The sequence below is a fragment of the Hippoglossus hippoglossus genome, chromosome 18 (assembly GCF_009819705.1).
Source record: "Hippoglossus hippoglossus isolate fHipHip1 chromosome 18, fHipHip1.pri, whole genome shotgun sequence".
Lineage (NCBI taxonomy): Eukaryota > Metazoa > Chordata > Actinopteri > Pleuronectiformes > Pleuronectidae > Hippoglossus > Hippoglossus hippoglossus.
In genome coordinates, this window is record NC_047168.1 from 14,236,669 (window position 1) to 14,259,000 (window position 22,332).

The 22,332-nt window shown below is 45.8% G+C and overlaps 1 protein-coding gene across 3 annotated transcripts in view; it reads left to right on the plus strand.

Moving 5' to 3' along the window:
• Window positions 1–22,106, plus strand: part of col4a5 (collagen, type IV, alpha 5 (Alport syndrome)) — a 31,452-nt gene extending 9,346 nt beyond the window's left edge. The window contains exons 2-51 of one of the 3 annotated variants that reach the window (XM_034568775.1): window positions 5,015–5,071; window positions 5,356–5,445; window positions 5,725–5,769; window positions 6,466–6,510; window positions 6,609–6,671; window positions 6,897–6,950; window positions 7,060–7,086; window positions 7,272–7,352; window positions 7,435–7,497; window positions 7,578–7,613; window positions 7,707–7,748; window positions 7,841–7,933; window positions 8,486–8,539; window positions 8,642–8,698; window positions 8,930–8,974; window positions 9,071–9,124; window positions 9,227–9,268; window positions 9,928–10,021; window positions 10,521–10,808; window positions 10,895–10,984; window positions 11,855–11,925; window positions 12,047–12,238; window positions 12,330–12,498; window positions 12,779–12,864; window positions 12,958–13,069; window positions 13,192–13,289; window positions 13,464–13,614; window positions 13,712–13,825; window positions 14,134–14,301; window positions 14,512–14,601; window positions 14,838–14,984; window positions 15,134–15,232; window positions 15,330–15,419; window positions 15,550–15,689; window positions 15,785–15,911; window positions 16,104–16,283; window positions 16,378–16,428; window positions 16,519–16,704; window positions 18,000–18,008; window positions 18,935–18,943; window positions 19,524–19,657; window positions 19,763–19,835; window positions 19,919–19,990; window positions 20,094–20,222; window positions 20,337–20,435; window positions 20,599–20,811; window positions 20,898–21,075; window positions 21,168–21,282; window positions 21,408–21,580; window positions 21,787–22,106. In XM_034568775.1, coding sequence (XP_034424666.1) covers window positions 5,015–5,071; window positions 5,356–5,445; window positions 5,725–5,769; window positions 6,466–6,510; window positions 6,609–6,671; window positions 6,897–6,950; window positions 7,060–7,086; window positions 7,272–7,352; window positions 7,435–7,497; window positions 7,578–7,613; window positions 7,707–7,748; window positions 7,841–7,933; window positions 8,486–8,539; window positions 8,642–8,698; window positions 8,930–8,974; window positions 9,071–9,124; window positions 9,227–9,268; window positions 9,928–10,021; window positions 10,521–10,808; window positions 10,895–10,984; window positions 11,855–11,925; window positions 12,047–12,238; window positions 12,330–12,498; window positions 12,779–12,864; window positions 12,958–13,069; window positions 13,192–13,289; window positions 13,464–13,614; window positions 13,712–13,825; window positions 14,134–14,301; window positions 14,512–14,601; window positions 14,838–14,984; window positions 15,134–15,232; window positions 15,330–15,419; window positions 15,550–15,689; window positions 15,785–15,911; window positions 16,104–16,283; window positions 16,378–16,428; window positions 16,519–16,704; window positions 18,000–18,008; window positions 18,935–18,943; window positions 19,524–19,657; window positions 19,763–19,835; window positions 19,919–19,990; window positions 20,094–20,222; window positions 20,337–20,435; window positions 20,599–20,811; window positions 20,898–21,075; window positions 21,168–21,282; window positions 21,408–21,580; window positions 21,787–21,868 — 4,977 coding nt within the window. In that variant the 3' untranslated portion in view covers window positions 21,869–22,106. The remainder of the gene's footprint in view (window positions 1–5,014; window positions 5,072–5,355; window positions 5,446–5,724; window positions 5,770–6,465; window positions 6,511–6,608; window positions 6,672–6,896; window positions 6,951–7,059; window positions 7,087–7,271; window positions 7,353–7,434; window positions 7,498–7,577; window positions 7,614–7,706; window positions 7,749–7,840; window positions 7,934–8,485; window positions 8,540–8,641; window positions 8,699–8,929; window positions 8,975–9,070; window positions 9,125–9,226; window positions 9,269–9,927; window positions 10,022–10,520; window positions 10,809–10,894; window positions 10,985–11,854; window positions 11,926–12,046; window positions 12,239–12,329; window positions 12,499–12,778; window positions 12,865–12,957; window positions 13,070–13,191; window positions 13,290–13,463; window positions 13,615–13,711; window positions 13,826–14,133; window positions 14,302–14,511; window positions 14,602–14,837; window positions 14,985–15,133; window positions 15,233–15,329; window positions 15,420–15,549; window positions 15,690–15,784; window positions 15,912–16,103; window positions 16,284–16,377; window positions 16,429–16,518; window positions 16,705–17,999; window positions 18,009–18,934; window positions 18,944–19,523; window positions 19,658–19,762; window positions 19,836–19,918; window positions 19,991–20,093; window positions 20,223–20,336; window positions 20,436–20,598; window positions 20,812–20,897; window positions 21,076–21,167; window positions 21,283–21,407; window positions 21,581–21,786) is intronic. The other 2 variants (XM_034568776.1, XM_034568777.1) reach the window with 2 other exon arrangements.
• Window positions 22,107–22,332: the final 226 nt, after the last annotated feature.

The following is a 22,332-nucleotide window of genomic DNA, read 5'->3' on the forward strand; positions in this document are numbered from 1 at the left end:
TTATCTATCCAGACTGATCAACACTCCCTCTTTCCTCATGAGAAAGTTCCAGATCTCAACCGACCACATCAGCTCGTCACCTCTCGGCTGCTGCACTGAAACGCGTCTGTATGACACAAAGAAACTAAAGGAGGTGGAACCACTGTTTCCGTTTCGTGAAGTTACAGTTTATGACTTCATGAGGAACTTTCCCTCCATCGTTCTTTCTTTGTCACCTCCTCTCCTCCTCCTCCTCCTCCCTCTCCTCCCTCTCCTCCCTGCCTCTCCTCCCTCTCCTCCCTGCCTCTCCTCAGTCTGTGTCCCCAGGCTACACATATCCAGGTATTCAGCCGCCTGCTGCCGCTCCCCTCTCTAATTTCTCGTTGCCTGTAGCCACGCGGCTCAGTGCCAGGCGGTGATGTACCGGGTGTTACTGCAGAGAGAGAAGGAGCAGCAGGACGTGTCTGAACCTGCGCGAGGCCGGGCCGGGCCGGGCCGGGCGGGGCCAGGTTGGGCTAAAGGGTGGGGTAGGAATTCAACTCCACCCCCTCCTGCGCACAAGATCCACATCTGGTGGAACAGTGCTGATATTTAGTGTATGAGAAGTTTCATATAAACAAGTGCTTTGCAGAATAAAAACAATTTGTCAGTGCACAGAGCGACACAATATAAACAGGAAGTAAAATGACAGATAATAAAAGATAAAAGTGTCTGTTCCCGCACACACAGACACACACACAGACACACACACAGACACACACAGACGTGTTTACCTCTCCCTCTCAGGGCCTGTGTAGATAACGTCCCATCTGGACGAGCGAGCTGTAGGAGTTCCCAGACCTCCCTAAACGTGTGAGAGACAAAACGTTCAACTGGAGGCATCAGGACATTTTCCTTGAGAAATTTGAGCCAAATAAATAGATTGCAAATTGTTTTTACCCAGAGCGAACCATTTCATCTGTTCGTCCGAATGCAATAAGCGAGGATGATATGAGGCGAGGCGGAGGCGGAGGCGGCGCCCGGCTGAAGTGATCTCCCTGCAGGTATCTGTCAGTGGGAGGTCACAGAGGTCAACGCTCATTAGACTGAAAGAAAAGAACGAGAGAGAGAGAGAGAGAGAGAGAGAGAAAATTACGTTGAGAAGAAAGAGAAGTCCCGGGGAATACGAGTGGACTTCCTGGAGGACAGTTTACGCTGTGGCACGATCACGCCAAGTGTGTGTGTGTGTGTGTGTGTGTGTGTGAGACTTGGGGTTCACCAGTCAGGGTGGGTTAGGGGGGGGGGGGGTCTTCCTCTTTCAAAGAGCCAGTGAGTCAAAACACACATTGTCGGAGTGAAAATATTGTGTTTGCCGGTGGCTCCCGGGGCGACAGCGCCTTGAAGAAGCCAAAGTCCAGCAGCGATGAAAGGGATCAGCCGTTTGACGCAGCGGCTCGGAGCCTGGAGCGCCGCTCTCCAGAACAGGATAAACACACACACATCAGACACACACATATTTAACACATGGTGTAACGCACACACGCACACAAACACACAGAAACTGAGCCACGAAGCGACAACATCCCCATCAAATGTATTCTTTTATATTTTGAGGGTCATTTTGTGACTTTCTTTTAAATCCCAGAGTAAAAAGCTGATTGGAATCAAATCAATTATCAAGGTGTACTTTATGTTCACTCTGGATATCGATACGGGGTTTTACATTGTGTGTGTGTGTGTGTGTGTGTGTGTGTGTGTGTGTGTTGACTGTAGCTTCAGTTTGCGGTCACCGACTGCTGAGCTGCGATTAGTTGCGGTGCTGTGGTCCAATCGGGGGGGTTTCACAAGTGTGTGTGTGTGTGAGTGTGAGTGTGTGTGTGTGTGTATCAATGATGTGTAAATGAGGGAAGTACAGTTTGTTAGTTTGTGTGTACTGACTATAAGAACCTTTGTGTATATAATGTATACATGTGTGTTTCCATGATGCTTGAATCTGTGTGTGTTCGTGTGTGTGTGTGTGTGTGTGTGTGTGTGTGTGTGTGTGTGTGTGTGTGTGTGTGTGTGTGTGTGTGTGTGTGTGTGTGTGTGTGCGTGATCCAGGGCAGGGCAGTGTGTGTGTGTGTGTGTGTGTGTGTGTGTGTGTGTGTGTAGGTGTCTAATCATCAGTCTGTGATGAGCAGGGGAATTCCAGTCTCGCCAGTCTAATCCCCGGGTGCATGCCTTCCGCTCGCTCCCCCTCCTCACCTCACCTCACCCATCCTCACCTGGCTCGCTCCTCCGTCCCTCCGGGCACTGTGCGACTTCCAGCAAACACCGCCATCGCCCCCTGGTGGCCGGCTACAGTGTAGGTCATAAACCACCGCCTCCTCCGTGTTAGTGGACGAAGCAGAAAAGCGAAAGTACGCGTTAACTAAATCTGGTGTCTTTCACTTTTAATCACACTGACGTTTGTTCAAGCGTTTGATGTTTCTGATCAGTTTGGTTTTAATTAGTTACCCGATGTTTATAAAGACGAGGTGAAACATCTGGATTGACAGCTGACTCGGGATTGGTCGAGGGGGTAATAGTGTAGGAGGAAGTGGAGACACGTCAGCCATGTTTGTTTATTTATGGGTTCGATTCTCTGTATCAGTCCAGGTATCAGACTCAGTGTGAGGAAGGGAAAGTGGTATCAGAACACCTCCGACTCTAAAAACTATGTATCTGTCTCGTACGGAGCTCCAGCGGTCGAGCCCGGGCTCGTCGGCTCAGGCTGACGAGCGTTAGAGAGCGAGCGCGGCTGCACCTCCACCTCGGGGCCGGATCACTCTGGGTGATGGCGAAGAGAAAGTGGGACTTTACAGTGGTGAGAGAGAGAGAGAGAGAGAGTGAGAGAGCAATGATAGAGGGAGTTGAAAGAGGACCATACAGACACGGGGAGCAAATATCTGCAGCTCACTGACCTTTCTAAGTGGATTACATGCCCCGTCAGTGCTGCGGGGGTAAGGAGAGGGTAGAGGGAGGGAGGGAGAGAGAGAGAGGGAGAGAGGGAGAGAGAGAGAGAGAGAGAGAGAGAGAGAGAGAGAGAGAGAGAGAGAGAGAGAGAGAGAGAGAGAGACGGCTTTAACGCTGTATTTAGGCAGATTTTTTCAAACCGCGCTCCAACAGATTTGCGGTTAAATCAAATTCCACAGTGCGACTCCTCCTCCACCTGCAGCTACAAGCAGAGATGTGCTCGTCTTGCGTGTTTCAAGGTCGTCAAGATCAACTCAAAACCAACAGTGAGCGAAACCACTGCAACACTTTGGGTGTAAAACGCACTCGTCTGTGTTCTCATGCATCTTCTCCTCGTGCAGCTGTTATCAGCTCACGTCCCCGGTGTCATGAAGAAGTCACAAAATACATTATTCAAGGTTTCTCTGCATCTTTAGGGAACAAACCTTCAGCTCATATAGATCGAAAACTCACTTATGATCATATGGCAGGAATGACGTCATCGTGATGTCACAACATGCATTTACTTTTGCAACAAAATAAGATTAGAGACACAATCAGATTTGGGGGGGAAAGTTTGCTTTGCCCCTCCGTGAATGTTTTAGAGCCTTTCAGGTGTGAACCAGCTCGGTCGTGCTTCTCTGGATGAATGTGTGTGTGTGTGTGTGTGTGTGTGTGTGTGTGTGTGTGAGGAAAACAGATGGATGAAGAGTTAAGTGACGGAGAGAGAGATGGAGGAGAAGAAGAGTGAGAGCTGCAGGCCTGGGCGTGGGAGAGCAGACCGCATTGAGCTGAACCAGACCAGAGACTAATCTAGAGATCCAGGGCTTGTAACAACACCTCCAGAAACACACACACACACACACACACACACACAACCTTGTATTCAGGCATGTGTGTGGGTGTGTGTGTGTGTGTGTGTTTTTATTGTGTGTGCGTCTGTGGATAACCGCTCAACCCTCTGGTCCAGTTTGCGTTGGCGTGTGTTGTGTTTACTGCTCAGAATCAGACATTCCGTGCATCTTTGAATACAAAACTCCTCCTGATGTCATTTCCTGACACAGGAATCAAACTCGCAACCCTGGCTCTGAATAGTACCTTCAGCCTCTATTATGTTATGATGTCGCTTTAATGCTTTTTGGTTTTGTTTTGTTCATTCCCACATATTAAATAAGTTTATTTGCCCAAAAAGAAACTTGGTAGTAACTTAAAGATAGTTTAACATCTTATTTTGGCAGCAATCTATCCCATAATAACCCATAAAGTCCTCCACAAATCTACAACAAGTGAAGATGTAGCTTTATTGATCGATATTTGCCAGTTGCGGGTTTGAAGATGTGGGAATCTGCTGCTTTTCATAAACCGAATGTGTCGATAAAAAAACAATAACAGTGATAATGGAACCACGGACACAAACATGGACACGGTGGGTTTCTGCAGACACAGAAAAATGCTGACTCTCCTCCCGTCTGTCCTCTCTCTCTCTCTCTCTCTCTCCCTCTTTCCCTCTTTCCCTCTCTCCCTCTTTCCCTCTTTCCCTCTCTCCCTCTCTCCCTCTCTCCGTCTTTCTCACAACCCGGCTGCCTGGCATGCGTGCAATCGATGCCCGTCTGGCATTCACTGTGTCAACAGGCATGGGAAAAGTTAATCAACAGCTTGGCACTCCGACTCCCTCCATCCCTCCATCCCTCCATCTCTCCATCCCTCCATCTCTCCATCCCTCCATCCCTCCATCCCTCCATCCCTCTCGTCTTCCCTTCAACCAGCTCCTCCGTGGTTCTCTCCCTCTCTTTCCACTGGTTTATTGTTTATCTCCACGGTTTGTTTGCGGTTGGCTCCTGACCTTGCACCTGTGTTTTCATCATCAACCAAACTTTCAGGGGGAATCCACAGACTTCTGATTTACTGTGGGAATGTTATTGTCCTGGAGCACCCCCTAGTGGTGTGAGCTATGGCTGCACCTGTTTGTCTCACCTGTTTAAAAGTTGATATATATTCAAAGCCACAGAAGTTTTTCCTCGTTAATTTAAGTACAAGTTGAATATAAATATCTTAAATCCGTCTGTGTCTTGTTTCTCCGCAGGCTTGCCATGGATGTGTTGGATCCAAATGTGACTGCAGTGGAGTGAAAGGAGGCAAAGTACGCACAATGACACCAAACACACAACACCACACAACGTGGACAAAAGCAAATTCTAGTGAAATATGACATGAAACTGCACAAACAACGCTTGTGTGTTAGATTGTGTGTTTCTGCTTATGAAGGCTAAATATGGATGTTAAGATAAAGTGTTAATACAGTGTTTGTTTCCGTCATGTGTTTGTCTTTGTGTGTTTAATGTTTGAATGTGAGTCTGAACAAAACATGTTTGTGTAAATATAAGAATCCATCGCAGTGACGTTTTCTGTGTCCTGGTGTGTCAGGGTGAACGGGGTTTCCCAGGTCTCACCGGACAGCCAGGGGTCCCAGGGTTCCCCGGACCCGAGGGGCCGATCGGAGGCAGAGGAGAGACGGTGGGTTCAGGGGCGACGGGGGGGGGGGGGGGGGGGGGGGGGGGGGGGGTTGTATGTATGTATTTTTGAGGGATAATCCATAAACCTTTAATTTGATGCCTGAATTTCAGTAAAACATTTTATTTTGCCTGGTAACTCACTTAAAAACATGTTTTATGTTATAAATATATATATTTTTTAAAACCCTGATGCCTCTTACTGTTTGGTTGAAGAATCATTATTGTGTGTGTGTGTGTGTGTGTGTGTGTGTGTGTGTGTGTGTGTGTGTGTTTTCCTCAGGGCAACAACGGGCCTCAAGGACCAGGCGGTCCAAAAGGAATCAGAGTAAGAAAATCACATTAAACCCTTTTTATCTTTTAATAGTCTCTTAATATCTTCATCAGTCGAAGTTTCGCTTCGGTTCAAATCCTGAATTTTCCTGAAGATGAAAATTTCTCAGCACTGACTGAGTAAGCCTGGGTTGTAATGTCCTCACCTGGCCACCAGATGTCCCCATTTCTCTACATCTCAAATAGTCTGTGATCGTAAAAGAAACTAAAAACTTTTAAAGGTTTTAAACTTAAATGTTTCCTTCTCGTCAGTGATTTCTGGTCAGTTTCAGAATGATTTTCTTTCTCATTCTCTTTTAAATCATTTTTCAAACATGAGCTTTCTCTGCATTTCTCTCTATTTATAATTTTACAATTTATTTTCATCATTTTCTCATCAATAACATTTTATTCAACTTTTGTTATTTCTGAAAAGATTTTCTGTTTATTCTCTGTTTATTTAATATATTTTTATAATCTTTAAATTTAATTTTAAGCCTGTTTAGCACTTTGGTCGACAGTGTGTGATTTAAACTTATATTTCTGCCCTAATATTTTCTAATGTTTATCTTCAACCTGCTTTGAATTGTTTCCTATTCTTTTCCTTCAAGTCTTCATTGTCGACTCTGTAACTGCGTCTTGAAAGATGCTTAATAATTAAAGTTATTATTATTATTCAGACGACTGACTTGTGTTATTTTCTCTTGAACAGGGGCCTCCAGGATTACCAGGATTTCCAGGAACACCAGGTCTTCCAGTGAGTTTCCCGTCGTCTAAACTTCATCTGAAATGATTTATGAATTACTTTGAGAAAACGAAGATGTTTGAACTTGACGTTTTCTTTGTGTCCGTCAGGGTCTGCCGGGTCAGGACGGACCTCCGGGCCCGAGAGGCATCGCAGGATGCAACGGAACAAAGGTAGTTTCAGTAACTTAAAGTTCTGACAGTGTTTCCGAGGATAACTCACAGATAAATGAGATTAAAATGCTGTAACGTGAATTCTCTTGCTCCAAATCTGATTCCTTTGAATAACCATCTTTCCTTTCAAGCTATTTCTTCCAGATTTGAACAGTTTGCATGTTGGGAAATCCTCAGTAAGTTTTTTAAGTCGTGCATCAACTTCCTCTACCTCTACCTCTGCAGGGTGACCGAGGTTTCCCAGGAAATTCAGGGATCCCAGGACAGCAGGGTCTGTCGGTGAGTCACTGTCCCGGTTTCTAACAAAAATCAGCAACGTCTTTGGTTTTGATCTTTTCTCTGAAGCTTCTTCTTCTTCTTCTTCTTCTTCTTCTTCTCTCCGTCACAGGGACCACCAGGTCTGCCGGGGTCAAAGGTCAGTTTACCCACACATTTTTTATTAGAAATTATATAAATGTGACTTGGAGCCTTAGAAATACTTTATTTTCTGATTAGAAACTCTCTGAATAAAAAATTAAAAAGTGAGTTCTCCTTCACTGCAAATTAAAGATCTGATGTGAAAATGTTTCTGGTGTTTAAAGTTTGAATCTTCGTCCACAGGGAGATCCAGGAGACGTGATCTCCACCAATCGGTTTGGAGATACAGGAGGATCGGGTTTACCGGGTTTACCAGGAGTTCCTGTAAGTCGTCCACACTCCTGTAACTTTAGCTCTTTAAAGGTGTATAACGTGTAACGGTGTTGTGTATGTGGTCATGTGACAGGGCTCGCCGGGGTCCTCTGGTTCTCCAGGTCCACTCGGGCCCCCAGGACCCAGAGGTTATGAGGTAAAATCTTCTTCAGCTCAGTTTCACTCACAGCGTTTTACTTGAAGATGGTGAAGTAAATGGTTTCTGGTGTTTTTCAGGGTCGTTCAGGTCCTCCCGGTCCTCCAGGACCCAAGGTCAGATGATTTATTCTTCTTCATCTTTTTCTCATCCCACTGATCATAAAAAAAAACTTTCCACCAAGACGTGTCTCTGCTTTTTCTTTGCAGGGAAACATGGGTTTGAACTTCCAAGGCCCCAAAGGAGAGAAGGTAAAGTCTGACCGTCGTTATTTAACTTCTTAAGTTCTTCTCAGTCTCATGTTCCTGAATCTGATTTCGTGGGTTTATGTGTGTGAACGCAGGGAGAACTAGGTTTGCCAGGACCCGCTGGTCCTCCAGGACAGGTGGGAGAACAGCAGAGGCCCCCGGAGACGGAGATCCAGAGAGGAGACAAGGTGACGCCACCGACCTGAACCTGACCGCGTCGGTTCATCAGGTCCTTCAGGGATAATCACCATGTTCCTTTAGATCAGGACTTTAACTACAAGGCAACTAAACTAACATTAAAACCATGAACCAGAACCAAACCTAAAGTAATACATGAACAAATGAACAGAGGACACTACAGATACTTTCAGGGTTTTTATCCACAAGTGACTCAATAACAGCTTTGGAGGAAAAGGCTGCAACTCTCACATTGGCCACTAGATGTCAGCAGAACATAAATGTTTCCCATCTCTGCATCTTTACACCAAGTTTTAGACTAAACACAAACTTTGTCAATGTTTCTTTTTACTTTATTTGGCACTTTGCTTTTCAAACGAAATTAGTATTTAGTAGTTATTTGACAATATTTAGTTAAATTGTCTTTTTAAAATTCATTCAAGTTCAACAGATTTGACAGAAACGACCGGCACAACATGTTTAAACTCTTCAAGTGTGACCACAGTCCATCATGAAAGGAAACTTTGAATTCACCGTTTTTGTTTGGTGCTTTTTCTCTCCAGGGCGACCCGGGAGTCCCGGGCTTTCAAGGTGATCGAGGTTATCCAGGTCCGCCCGTGAGTATCTGTGACAAAAAAGGAAAAACCGAATAAGAAAATGTATTTATCGATGATCGGTCCACGTTGAATCAGCGACTGACTGGTGTGTTGTGATGTCAGGGCCCCTCCGGTGGACAGAAGGGAGGAAAGGGCGAACCGGGAGAGCTAGGAAAACGAGTGAGTACAGATACAAACACATGTTTACAGATGTGTTAAACTTATCATGAGCCTGGAACCCCTCTTCACAATAAGTGTTTATCAAATGATCTACGATCTACATTTTGACTTCCCCTCGATCACAACCATTTCTAATATTGTCATTAACATTGACACAAACACATTTTGTCTCCTTTACTGTCATTTCCACCTGAAGACAAACCATGAATCATCATTTTGGTCTCTCAACAGGGTAAACCAGGCAAAGATGGCGACCCCGGTCCTAATGGATATCCGGTGAGTTTAATTTTTTGTTTTTAAATATTTAAAGTTGAGTAAATCACGTCAGTTGTTCACATGTCCAACTTTCTATTCTTTCTTCTTCCCCCTCAGGGAGGCAAAGGAGACTCAGGCCTGCCAGGTCCTCCAGGCAGGGACGGAGAGAGAGTACGCTTTTATCTATCTATTATCTATTTTATCTTTTATAGAAACGTTCGAAATTAATTGATTTCATTATTGTGTAAGTAACATTTCAATGTTCCTCGTCAGGGTCTGAAAGGAGATCGTGGATTCGCAGGCCCACCTGGACAGGTGTGTATTTGTCTTTTACTCATTTTTCTAAATGAGTTTAACTCAAAGTCCAAAGCATTTAGTTTTTTTAAGTGGAGATTCGAGCAGCATCCAAAGCTTTTCATCTAAAAACTCGATTTTTAAAATGTATAATCGCCTGAGCGCTCTTGAGCAAGGCAGTTTCCTTATAAGAGCACAAGCAGCTCCACAAATACGTGCAGCCAGAAATAAAAAGTCAATACTCCCTGATATCAATGACACCTTAGTGCACTACACTCTTTTCACCGCTTGGTGGTGACATTTCTCTCTGTTTGGTTTAAAGTACAAATATTTAAAGGCCTTTTGACAACAAGTATTTGCTCTGGTATTCATATGTTTATATATTAAGTAAAAGTCTTAAATATTTGGCTCAAACGAAAACAATATGTATTTGGGATTTTTTTAAATGTTTTAATATGTACACACACAGTGACGTCTTACTGCACTACATTCTTATGACCACTAGATGGTGCCATTTCTCTCTGTCTCATTTAGATTTTATGAGATTTTTCAAGATAGATTAAAGTTCTTAATATTGTCAATATTCGAATACAAATATTCATAGTTATAACAACCTATGTTTTAATGAGAATTAATATAATTTTGTTTTGTAAATATTGTTTTTCCTTCTGTACTACAAGGTGCTTGGCGGGCAGACCGGAGGTGGGGTGGGTCCGAAAGGTGAGTCCGGTTACCCCGGATCCCCCGGACTCAAAGGAGATCGAGGACCAGCAGGTAAAACACAAAACTCACACAGAAACATTTCAATTACTTCATCGACATCCAGGTTGTGTAGAGCAGTGAACACAAAACGGTGCAGAGCTGAAAACCATAGAAGTAAAAAGTGAACGACCTCTGATGAACCATTTCGTAAATAAAACTTTAGAATTTAAACGGAAGCAGTTATTGGAAAAAGTTCTGATGATTTTTCAAATGTGAAATGTTTTTTCTTGGTTTTACATGAAATATAGTAACATTTTTAGTGATTGTGAAAATATGATAAATGTTTAATCTAAACTTAAAATCCATTAATCGAAGAGGCAATAGACAGATTAGTTAATATTGAGAATAATTGTTAACAAAATAAATTTGATCATATCAGCTCCAACGGTCAGAAATATTTTTTTTTCATTTTGAATAAATCTTTACAACTAAATATTAATATTTAAGTAGTGAAATTAATTGATAATATAAATAATAGAAGGTTAAACATGGTCCTCCTGTCCACTTTAAGGTTTAACAGGACCGCCTGGAGCACCAGGACGTTCAGCCATCGGCGGCAGCGGTCAACCTGGACCTCCAGGTTTCCCCGGAGAGAGAGGTCAGAAGGGAGAGGGCGGCGCTCCAGGGGTCTCTATACCAGGATCCCCAGGACGCTCGGGATCTCCTGGTCTCCAGGGACCAGAGGGGCCTGCTGGACCTCCAGGCTTTTCCAGCGGCGGAACAAACTGCATCACCGGAGAACCGGGGCGTCCCGGTGTGACGGGAGAGCGAGGTTACCCCGGAGAATCGGGTCAGAAAGGTGAGACCCTGCTGCTGTTTAAAAACATGTCAGATTAGATAGTGTTGTGCAACGTGGTCCAACCTGATGCTCTGATGCTGTTTCAGGTGATAAGGGCGAAACCTGCGTGAACTGCTTCGGTGGCACCAACCCGATCCCAGGAGCCACAGGACCTCCTGGACCACCTGGATTCCCAGGTAAGACCCCAAAACCCAGTTCCTACACAGAACATTAACAGTTCTGTGTAGGAATGTATTAAAATACTGTTTCAACTGTTCTTTCACATAACTAAGGAGAAGTGTGTCAAATTATTCCAAGAGACACATGAGGGGGTCCCCAGAATAGTGTGTACGTCCACGACTGAGAGAAAATTGAGAACTTCTGCTCTCTGAGGAAAAGTTCAGGAGGGAGATTACTATTATAATACATTATTACAACCACTCGGACTCAAGTGCTCAAATACTTGGTTTGTTTGTGTAGAAACACACAAACACACGAGGATGTAACACAAATTAGCAGAAATTAAATTGAGGCATCTCATTTAGACACTAAAATCACAAACACATTGTTCCGTCCACACGGTTCGACGTGTCGAGAAGTCGCAGTAGTTTGTTTTTTGGTTTAAACTGTTGCAAGAGATTCAGTTTGATGATTTAATACAAACAAAACTTACAGAAGCAGAAGGAGAGAAATCTTCGAGTGAAGGAGAAACACAAGGAACCAGACGAAACGTGATGTTGTGGAAACTGAGGAAATAAAACGTTTAACAGTGATTCACTCATGAGCTGCAGGTGGAACGACAGGAAGTCAAACCTCCACAGACAACACAAGCAAAGTCATTTCAAAATAAAAACAGGAAGTAAGAGAGGCTGGCCAAGTTTAGTTTAGTCTAACTAGTACTAGATACTGTATGTCACTCTAGAATTTATACAAAATCTCTTCATGTCATTATTTATCGTCAGTTATTTAAAGATGAATGTTTTGTCCTGGATGCTCGTTGTTTATTTTTCTGTAATCTTGTCGTCACGATATAAATGAAGACTAACTCTCTTGCTCCTTTTCTTCAGGAACTCCTGGCAGCCTGGGATTGAAAGGAGACAGAGGATATCCGGGGGGTCCTGGAAATGTCGGCACCCCCGTGAGTGCTCTGCTCTGTGTCTTGCCATTATTCAAAGTTTTAATCTTACGGCAGAAGTCAAAAGGTAAAATCCAAGATACCAACAACCTGTGGAATTATTTTCTCATCCTTTGGTTTCCAGGGTGGCCCCGGCCCTCAAGGTTCCCCAGGGTTCCCCGGAGAGAAGGGTGACCCAGGTGATGCCGTCGCAGTCACTGGTGTGCGGGGAGATAAGGGGGACTCTGGCTTCCCCGGATCCCCCGGTCTGCCCGGCCTGGACGGTCGACCTGGTCGTGATGGACAACCTGGATCCCCGGGGCCCAAAGGATCTTCTGTAGGTGCCGTTTTCTTTCCAATATTTAGATGCATTGATCAGTGTGTGGTTCATTTCATAACTAATATGTGCGTGTGACTGTGTTTTGTAGGGCTCACTGCAGGTAAAAGGAGAACGAGGACTCCCTGGTGAGTCAGGTTCTCCTGGTAATCCAGGGGACAGGGGTTCGCCAGGTCCCTCCGGCTATGGACCTCAAGGGCCTTCCGGAGAAAAGGGTAACCAGGGCGTCTCGGGAAGACCTGGAGGTCCTGGTTTTCCTGGTAAGAGGATCACTTCAGATTTATCCAGTGATAAGAAACTGATTTCCTGCTTCCCTTCATACTGGGGATCAGGGGCAGTGCCTTGCTCAAAGACATTTCAGTGAGGATGGCAGTTGCTCACTTGGGGATTTAACCAGAGTTGCCTATATTGTGATACTTACTTGTTCCTTCAAAGTAAATATTGGCCTGAATTAATTAAGTCCCATTTGAAGAATGGGTCCATCTGATGAGCCCAAATCCATTCTCTGACCTTCGACCTCTGCTTTCTCTCACCATGCAGGTCCTAAAGGTGAACCCAGCCAGACGGTGGGAGAGAAAGGTTCACCAGGACCCAGCGGACGGGATGGACAGCCTGGAGGCGCCGGTCTACCAGGTACAGAGTCATGACTTATCATGCATTTCACATGCAGTTCTCACATGTGTTCGTTGTCTTATGGACTTTGCTTTTGTAATTTTCTGTTCTCAGGTGAACCAGGTGCGGCCGGACAGCCAGGTTTCCCTGGTTTACAGGGAGGGAAGGGTGAACCTGGCTTCCCTGGCATCGGACTCCCTGGATCCCCAGGATCTAAAGGTAAAGACTCCTTCCCTCCTTCATCCTCCTGCTCTGTCAATCCACCTCTTCTTCCTTCCCATTTTGCCTCCATGCAACCTTTCCCTCCTCCCTCATCCACCCTCGTTTCCTTTCTCCTACAGGATTCCCAGGTATCCCCGGGCAGCCAGGATCTCCTGGAGGACCAGGCAGACCCGGAGTAGACGGATTCCCCGGCCAGCCTGGAATTCCTGGATCCAAGGTAAGTGCAAATGAACGAAAAGTTAAAGAAAAACATGAATACAAATGGGAAATTCATTAAGCAAACTTGAAATGGTTGATAAGAATATAACTAAACAAAATCAAACTAAAATCTTGGAGAAACTGAACTGAAACTAGGATTATATTCTAAATGTTATCTTTGTGTATGTAACAGGGCGACCCTGGCTTCGGACTTCCCGGCCCACCTGGTTTACCTGGAGTACCCGGATCTAAAGGTTTCTTTGGACCAAAGGGAGATCCTGGTTTCCCCGGTGGCCCTGGTTCACCAGGAAGATCTGGATTTGATGGCGGCCCAGGATCCAAAGGTATTCTATAGTTCTGTTAATCATGTGATGGTTCTGAACTGGTGCGTTAATGTTTGATATCAGCACAACTAAGCTGAATCCTCTTCTTCCTTTCCAGGCGAGCCCGGTTCATCTGGTATCCCTGGAGCTCGTGGCCCCCCTGGACTCCCGTCCAGTGGCTCATTTGGGCTCCCAGGCGCCCCTGGACCTCAGGGCCCAATGGGACCACCAGGTTAGATGCTTAAGATTGGATTGGGTCAATTTTCCTGTCTAGCTTTTCCTGTTTTCTTGAAGAATGACTGTAGCTCGCTGTTACATTGGAAAATATATAGTATTTTACAAAATACGATGAGATGACTACAGATTGGAAAGTTTTTCATTTTGTGTTGTATTTTACAATCACAGCCACCACTCTGGGTGTGTTGGTGATGGAGGTGCGGGTACAGATACTAATTTGGGGCTCCTGGCTCCGGGAATGAAACCCCCATACGGAAAACATTCCCATATCCAGGGACTGAAATCTCTCTGTCACTGTTGCAGGATTCCCTGGATCAAACGGAGGGAAAGGTGACCCCGGCCCTCCAGGTCTCGACATCCCAGGTTTGCCAGGAGACAGAGGAAGTTCCGGTTTCCCAGGTTCTTCAGGACCAGCCGGAACCCCAGGACCTCCTGGAGGGCCTGGACGAGATGGCGTGCCTGGATCACCAGGTGAAATTTATCTTCATATCAAATAAATCATGATCAATCAGAATAAGTGGGGCTGATCAAAGCCGACTTAGCACTGTGGTTGCTTAATTTAGTAAGACACAGATTTTTTTTTGTCTCAAGCTGACTGACAATTAAACAGCCATTTACTTTCCTTGCTAACTTACTATTTATCAGTTCTTTGTGTTAACGCTCCTCTCTGATTGGCTGCAGGTCCGAAAGGTGACATGGGTTCCATGGGAACCCCAGGACCCTCCGGAGGACCAGGAGGCCCAGGAGGACCTGGTGCTAGTGGACTTAAAGGTATTAAGCAAACACAGAGTTTATAAAGGATTTTATACATTATATAACTTTAACTGAATATGTCATTCTGAACACTGGTGTATAGTCTCTAAGCCATGAGGTAGAATATGAAAAGCATCTTTAAAGTATAATGCACAACCTCCTAATTTGACTAAATGCTCCTTTATTTCTTTCATTTATTAAAGATTTAGTGACGGTTAAATTAAAGCAGTGACATTAAACTGTTCTTTCTGTAGGTGAACCTGGGTTCTCAGGTAGAGACGGTGGTCCTGGTGGTTCTGGCACTAAAGGAGATAGGGGTGACCCCGGTCTCCCAGGACCCCCGGGTCCCAGCCACCCAGGAGAAGCACATAAGGGAACCAAAGGAGAGCCAGGACCTTCAGGTAGGGCTGAAAACACCTTCACTGCCTCTTTAGTCATTAAATCTTATGTCATGAGTGAAAATCCAATATAACACCATTTAAAATTAGATACACATGTTAAATCAATTTCTAGTCGCTGTATTATTATATGTTTTTTTTGCATTCCACAGGTGGATCAGGTTATCCAGGTCAGAAAGGTATCAGTGGTCTCCCGGGAGACCCAGGACTTTCAGGATCAGATGGTCGCCCTGGACTCTCCGGACCACCAGGTATAGTTTGGACTTCCAACACATACACACAAAGACACATATACTCACACATACTCATGCAAATCGATCTCTTACGTGCCACTTCCATTGTGTGCAGGTCCCAAGGGAGATCCTGGACTCTCAGGAGGCCCGGGAGGACCTGGAGCTTCAGGGCTGAAGGGCGGCATGGGAGAAATGGGATTTCCTGGTGTGTTTAAATGTCTCATAGCTCTTTGTCAGGTCTTTGTTTTGCAAAAACTTTTTCCTAAATCTGAATTAAATGTTGAAATACTTAAAGAACAATGTCATAAATGCTGTTGTTGCACTGTGATCATCAGGACCAGGAGGACAGAAGGGTCTACCTGGTCAGCCAGGTCGGTCAGGAACCCCGGGACAGCCCGGAGGACCTGGTTTCCCCGGAGGCAAAGGTGACCCAGGTTCTGCCGGAGTTGGACCACCTGGACCAAGTGGATTCAAGGTACAAAACTCAGCTAATGAAAGTTTTCTAATACAGAAAAACATTGAAGTGCAGAAGTGCAGATTCAAGCTTTGCTTCTTTTATGTTTCTCGTAGGGTGAGCCAGGTCAGCCCGGGTTCCCAGGAAGTCCAGGACTCAAAGGAACTCCAGGAACATCCGGTCTCCCAGGTTTACCTGGAGGTCCAGGTTCCAAAGGTGATCCCGGCCTCCCAGGATTCCAAGGTAGGTTTAAAAGAGATACTCAGAAGTTGACGTACATGGAAGAAAGAGGCTTCAAACCACTTCCACCAACAATTAATGAAGGAAGTAGACTTTGAGGGCTTGGAGCCATGTTCGGAGCCATCTTGCAAGTTATGGAGAATGTTCTTGACTCTGACAACAGTGACTCATGCGATGTCCACCTTTTCCTGTCAGGTTCTCCTGGTATCCAAGGTCCTAAGGGTCTTGACGGTGGTCCTGGCTCCCCAGGTCTCAACGGAGCACCCGGTAGACCAGGAGAGTCTGGCCGATCTGGAGGGCCAGGTTTCCCAGGAGATAAGGGTCAGGCAGGTCGTGATGGAATCCCAGGACCGGCTGGAGTCAAAGGAGAGCCCGGTAAGTCACCCGCCATCTTGTTCGGAATCAAATTAATTTAACGTTTTATATTTTTGATTTGATTCATTTCACCTCTGATGCTTTTCTTCTGCAGGACTTCCTGGTTTCGGTGGCCCCGGTCCCTCTGGGCTTCCAGGGTTTCCAGGTGAGTTCCCACCCACTATATGTACATTTTTACAATCATTGTCCGTGCACTGATATACAGTAACAATCTCTACCCTCACGATATGTTCAGGGTCAAAGGGAGACCCAGGTCTTCCCGGCGCCTCTGGCAGCTCCGGTTTCCCCGGCTCTAAAGGAGATGCTGGCTTCCCTGGTTCCCCTGGTCCTTCAGGAAACAGCGGCCCTCCTGGCCCTCCTGGACTGGCTGTCCCGGGCCCCAAAGGACTCCATGGTCCCCCTGGACCACCAGGACGAGCAGGTAAAGCACACGGATGCATGTCGTCACGTGTACTACCGGAGGTTGCTGCCTGGTTTTGTGATAGACTCGATCAAATCTGTAGGCAGAGTAATGGTTTGATTTCCATTTTCCACAACATATAAAACCACCGGACGGTTGTATTCTTGATTTATAGGATAAACATTATTGATATTGTGAAAACCAGGCAGCAAAATGGCAGAAACTGCACTTTTAAACGTGAATGCTTTCATCTCTGCGCCAGCTGTTGATTTGCATGTGACGTCGTTGCACCAATCGCTGTAAGAGCTGGTCACTGTCGAGAACACTGAGCACCCATGATAAACGTTTGTGTCGCACCTTCATCCACCCCCCACGCACCCCCTCTCCGGAGGAAATGTTGGGGGGGCGTGCTCCTCACCCACAAATCATTGTTTGTCACTGGGGGGGGTTTGACCACGCCCCAAAGAGAGCATGAGTTTCTCGTTCTTTTGTTTTCATCCACCGTCCTCACGTCTCCTCACCCCTTCGCCCTGGGAGGCTGTAATCGATTCGTCTCTCCACAGCCCCGACGTACTGTGTCTGTGTGTAACTGTCGTCGATCTCTTGACGTTGTGTGTCCGTTGTGTGTCCGTTGTGTTTGTGGTCGCGTGAGATCATTTTTAAAAGAAAGCTGGTGTGAAACAGCCGAGACAGAGACAAACTCGCAAAACTGCATTTTAATGGGTAAGGCCTGTTTTTTCCATATTTTTATCATCGTCAGCGAATCACACGATGTGAGTCGATCTCTCGGCTTCATCTTAAACTTACTGAAGACATAAATATTACATTTTTATTATTTTATTCAGCACGAGTCAAAACATCCACGATTTAGACACAACTTTGATAATTAAGATCATCATTTTAGCGTCTTAGTTGTGAGTATTGTGAGTTTGTGTCTGGCTTCGCTGTCCTGAGCGTGTGTGTGTTTTTTTGTTCACCCACCAATCATCATCGGTCATCTGCATGGGCACTGTTTGTCCCAGCACACACACACACACACACACACACACACACACACACACACACACACACACACACACACACACACACACACACACACACACAAGCTGACACAGTGCTGGAAATTGGAAATACACAAAAAAAAAACACATGACGGCGCTGTGTCACGCTTTGAAAAACAACCACTCGTGTTATTGTGGCTGTCGGTGTAATGAATGTTGATGCTATGAAATATCTGTTTCCTGTGGTTTGGCCCCACCCACACGTGGTGTGGCCCCACCTCTTGGCGTGATGACTCGTGCGTCCGGCCGCCGCAGGTCCCTCAGGTCAGATGAACGGCGTCCAGACTCTTACTGCACGCGTTGAATCTCACTGTCTGATCCACTGGGAAGAAAATCTCACCTGAAAACTGCATTTTCTTCATTTCTCACCCTGAATAACTGTCGTCTTTTCACTTTTCATGCACACTGACGCTAGTGTAATGCACTTTTAACAAGTAAGCACCTTCTGAAAGAACTTCTCTGTTTCATAATGAAAGAAAAATATATATAACACACCCAAAATTTGAAAACGGTCACAATCAGCATGTTCTGTGAATCACTTGTGTAAAGACGAGTCTAACAGATTGTTTTATACAGTTTGTGCTCTAGAACACACACTTAGAACTAACTCACCTGGAACATGAAGTCGTTGTTGTTTTACGTCTCTTTTCATTTGAGCTGGATCTTATTTACATTTTTTGTTTGTACGTAAGCGTAAACTATTTTAGTTAAAAGGTTCAGTGTGTAGGATTTAGTGACATCTAGTGGTGAAGTTGCATATTGCAGCTGAATACCCCTCACCTGTTTTGAGCGATATTTTGTAAAACACTTTTTAAACGGTAGACGTGTAGCCAAAGCTCCAGTTACTAATTAATATTTATATAAAACACCAAGTTTATCTCCACTCGATAAATGAATCCAGGATCAAATCACAAACCGTGCAGAACATGGAGAAAGGTTTTCAGTTTATTTATATCTTTGGATATTTGATTAACAGCGTCTAAATTTGAATAAAGACAGAGGCAGGTTCATGTTATTTCACCAGCTCCTCACTGTTAACGTAAGTGATCTATAATTTAAAACAGCCACAGATCTGTGTGAAGTTTCTGTGATTGTTTCTGTTCTTGCTTCTGTCTAAACCAGCTCTTCTGTTTTTTTGCCCCATGCCCTCAACCCGCCTCCGCTTTACCCGGGAATTCTGGGAACCCTAGGTCCTCCAGGTTAGACTCCAGTGGTGTGATGGTTGACTCGTGCTCTTCGATGTGGTTTCGGGGGGGGGGGAGCGATTGGGCGAAAATTTGATGTGTCTCGTACCGGGGTTGGAAAAATGAGTGTGAAATGAATTTACAGAGATTTTATGGCCTGGCGTTCTGTTGATTTTTACAGGCTGGTGATTTAAAATATATGACAACTGAATGTCCTGTTGTGTATTTGTCGTGTTTCATGTGTGTGTCCATCATTGTAAAGAAGCTGGGATCAGTTCGCCTTCCATTCACGGCTTTATAAAGATGTATATTTATGTAAATTATAAAAAATCATAGAGGAGTCAACAATATTAAACAACAAGTGGAGGCAAAAGAAGGATTTTAATCCTTTCTAATAAAATGAAGTATTTCTAATAGAATTGAGGGAATCGTGTTTTAAAGTCCAAAAATCCATGTTTTTCACTGATGGGTGGAATTCAAACTGATCCCAGCGCTCGTGAGGAAGAAAAAGATTCCAGAAACCTCAAATATGATTGTGTTATTTATGAAATTATACTGTACTTGACCGTTGAACCTTTGGCGTTTGCGTCTGAAGGTCCAGGCGGCCCGCAGGGTCCCCGCGGACCTGCAGGAAGTGGCGGCGTCAAGGGGGAGACGGGTATTTCCGGCGCTCCTGGCCAGAACGGCTTCCCTGGACAGAAGGGAGACTCTGGTGTTCCAGGATTCCCGGTAAGATCATAACCTTACATTTCTTTTTTATTTGAAATGATTACATTTGTGAAGGATCTTAATGAGAGAGATGTGATGTAACCGTCTGCTCTTCTCTCTTCCCAGGGTACCTCTGGTCTTCCTGGCGGCAGCGGTATAAAGGGAGACGTCGGTCTGCCTGGCGTTCCTGGATTCCCTGGTTAGGCGACAATCCTACGTCTAAAAATCGATTTCATTCTTAATCTTAATCATAAACAAAGTCTGTCTCTTGTCTTTTGACAGGATCCAAGGGAGACCCAGGAATCCCCGGTGGTAACGGTCTTACTGGCGATCCTGGAGATCTTGGGCCTACCGGTGGGTGAACACACGTGGCGTTTTGGGTCACAGCAAAACAGAATCTGTGTTTACAAAAATGAGTTTTACAAAATAATTTCCCTCTGCAACGTTTGATCTCCAGGCCCCCCCGGTGACCCTGGTACATCTCAGCCTACCGAATATGTGAAGGGAGAGCGAGGACCCCCTGGATCTCAGGGCCGGCCTGGAGGCTCAGGACAGCCTGGTCTTCCTGGAAGTAACGGGCTCCCAGGTGGGTCAATCTGGACTCTTTGATGGGACCTGAAGAAACATCATATTTCTTGCACCAATAATATTACGACTAGTTTCGTAAAATTACAACGTCATTCCCGTAAACTGTTGTCAGGTCGACCTGGTAACCCTGGAGATCCTGGTACCGAGGGTCCTCCCGGCTTCAGCGGCCCGTCCGGCAGGAAAGGAGACACAGGACCCGCCGGTCTGCCTGGTACGTAAAGCTCAGGTTATCATCCCTGGTGGTTTTCACCCAAAGAAGAAGAAATCATTTTTGTGTCATGACAAAACAAAAGATTGGCTGAACTTTGTGGGCTGAAGATTCCACACAGGGAACAACCTCTCCCGTCTCTAACATGTCTTCCCTGTTGTCTCAGGTACGCGTGGTTATCCTGGTCCCCCTGGTTCAGACGGTCCACAGGGTCAGCCTGGTCTCCCAGGAACAGCCTCTGCAGCCCACGGCTTCCTGATCACCCGGCACAGCCAAGGTCAGGAGGTGCCCATCTGCCCCGACGGAACAAGCAGCATCTACGACGGTTACTCGCTGCTGTACGTGCAGGGCAACGAGAGGGCACACGGGCAGGACCTGGGTACGAGGGATCTTTCTTTTTGACTTCAGCAGAAACCGAAGACGCTACGGCCTGATTTTCTCACGTGTCCTTTCTCCGTCCCCCAGGCACCGCGGGCAGCTGTCTCCGCAGGTTCAGCACCATGCCCTTCATGTTCTGCAACATCAACAACGTCTGCAACTTCGCCTCCCGAAACGACTACTCCTACTGGCTGTCCACGCCCGAGCCCATGCCCATGTCCATGGACCCGCTCCGGGGGGAGAGCATCAAGCCTTACATCAGCAGGTAGGACCGCACGCAGGGAGGAAGAGGAGGAAGAGGAGGGAGGAGGGAGGAGTTGGACGTGTTTTGTTAATTTGCCGTCTCTGTGTGTGTAGGTGCTCAGTGTGTGAAGCTCCAGCCATGGTGATCGCGGTGCACAGTCAGACCATCCAGATCCCATCGTGCCCGAGGAACTGGGAAGCTCTGTGGATCGGATATTCCTTCATGATGGTACGACATGAAACACGCAGACAAAATCACGTTCTCCACACGTCTAAACCCTCCAACAGACGCTTCTTAATAACCTGACTTTGTCGACATAGTTCAGTGCATAACCTTCGTCTCCCCCCCCCCAGCACACCAGTGCGGGTGCAGAGGGCTCCGGTCAGGCCCTGGCCTCCCCCGGCTCCTGCTTGGAGGAGTTCCGCAGCGCTCCCTTCATTGAGTGCCACGGCAGCGGCACCTGCAACTACTACGGCAACTCCTACTCCTTCTGGCTGGCCACTGTCGAACCCTCTGAGATGTTCAGGTATGGACCCGTGTGACAGTCGAAGCCAGGAGAGAACAGTCAGGGTTCAGTTAGCGGCTGAAACACATTGTTCCTGCCGAGGCTCCTTAGTTCCTGGGGTCGAAAACCTTTTCACATGACTCCAGATGTTTATATCAGAATAATATCATTTCACACAGTGTATTTATCCATCTGTATTAAATGCCTTTAACCTTCGGCCCTTACAGGAAGCCACAGTCGGAGACTCTGAAGGCCGGGAACCTACGGACGCGCGTCAGCCGTTGCGTGGTCTGCATGAAGAGGACGTAACAGCACACGGCAACGAGCCCACTGTTGCCGGGGGGGCGCCCAATCATTAGCAATAGATGATTGGATGATGGGGGACAAGTAGCGGGAGGGGGGTGGTTGCCATGGCGACATGGTGGAATTCCAATGGTGCGTTGTCTTCCGGAAAAAAAAAACACACAAAAAAATAAACCAACCTTCAACTTAAACAATGGTGCTACTGTGCGACACAGCTTAACAAAAAAAAAAAAAAAAGAGAAAACTGACGTAAATAAATCTTACATTCAAGTCTTTGTTTTTCTTAAGAAGTACCTCAGAATGAAAGCAGACACGTATCCACATGGTGCCACGATGGACGTGTGACAAGAAAAGTGCATTTTCATTGTTCTCCCTTCTTTTCCCCAAGAGGAGCGTTCACTGTTCTCTTTGACGTTTTTTTTTTTTAAAAGAAAAATTAACTTTTTTGACGTTGGTGCAACACAAATAAC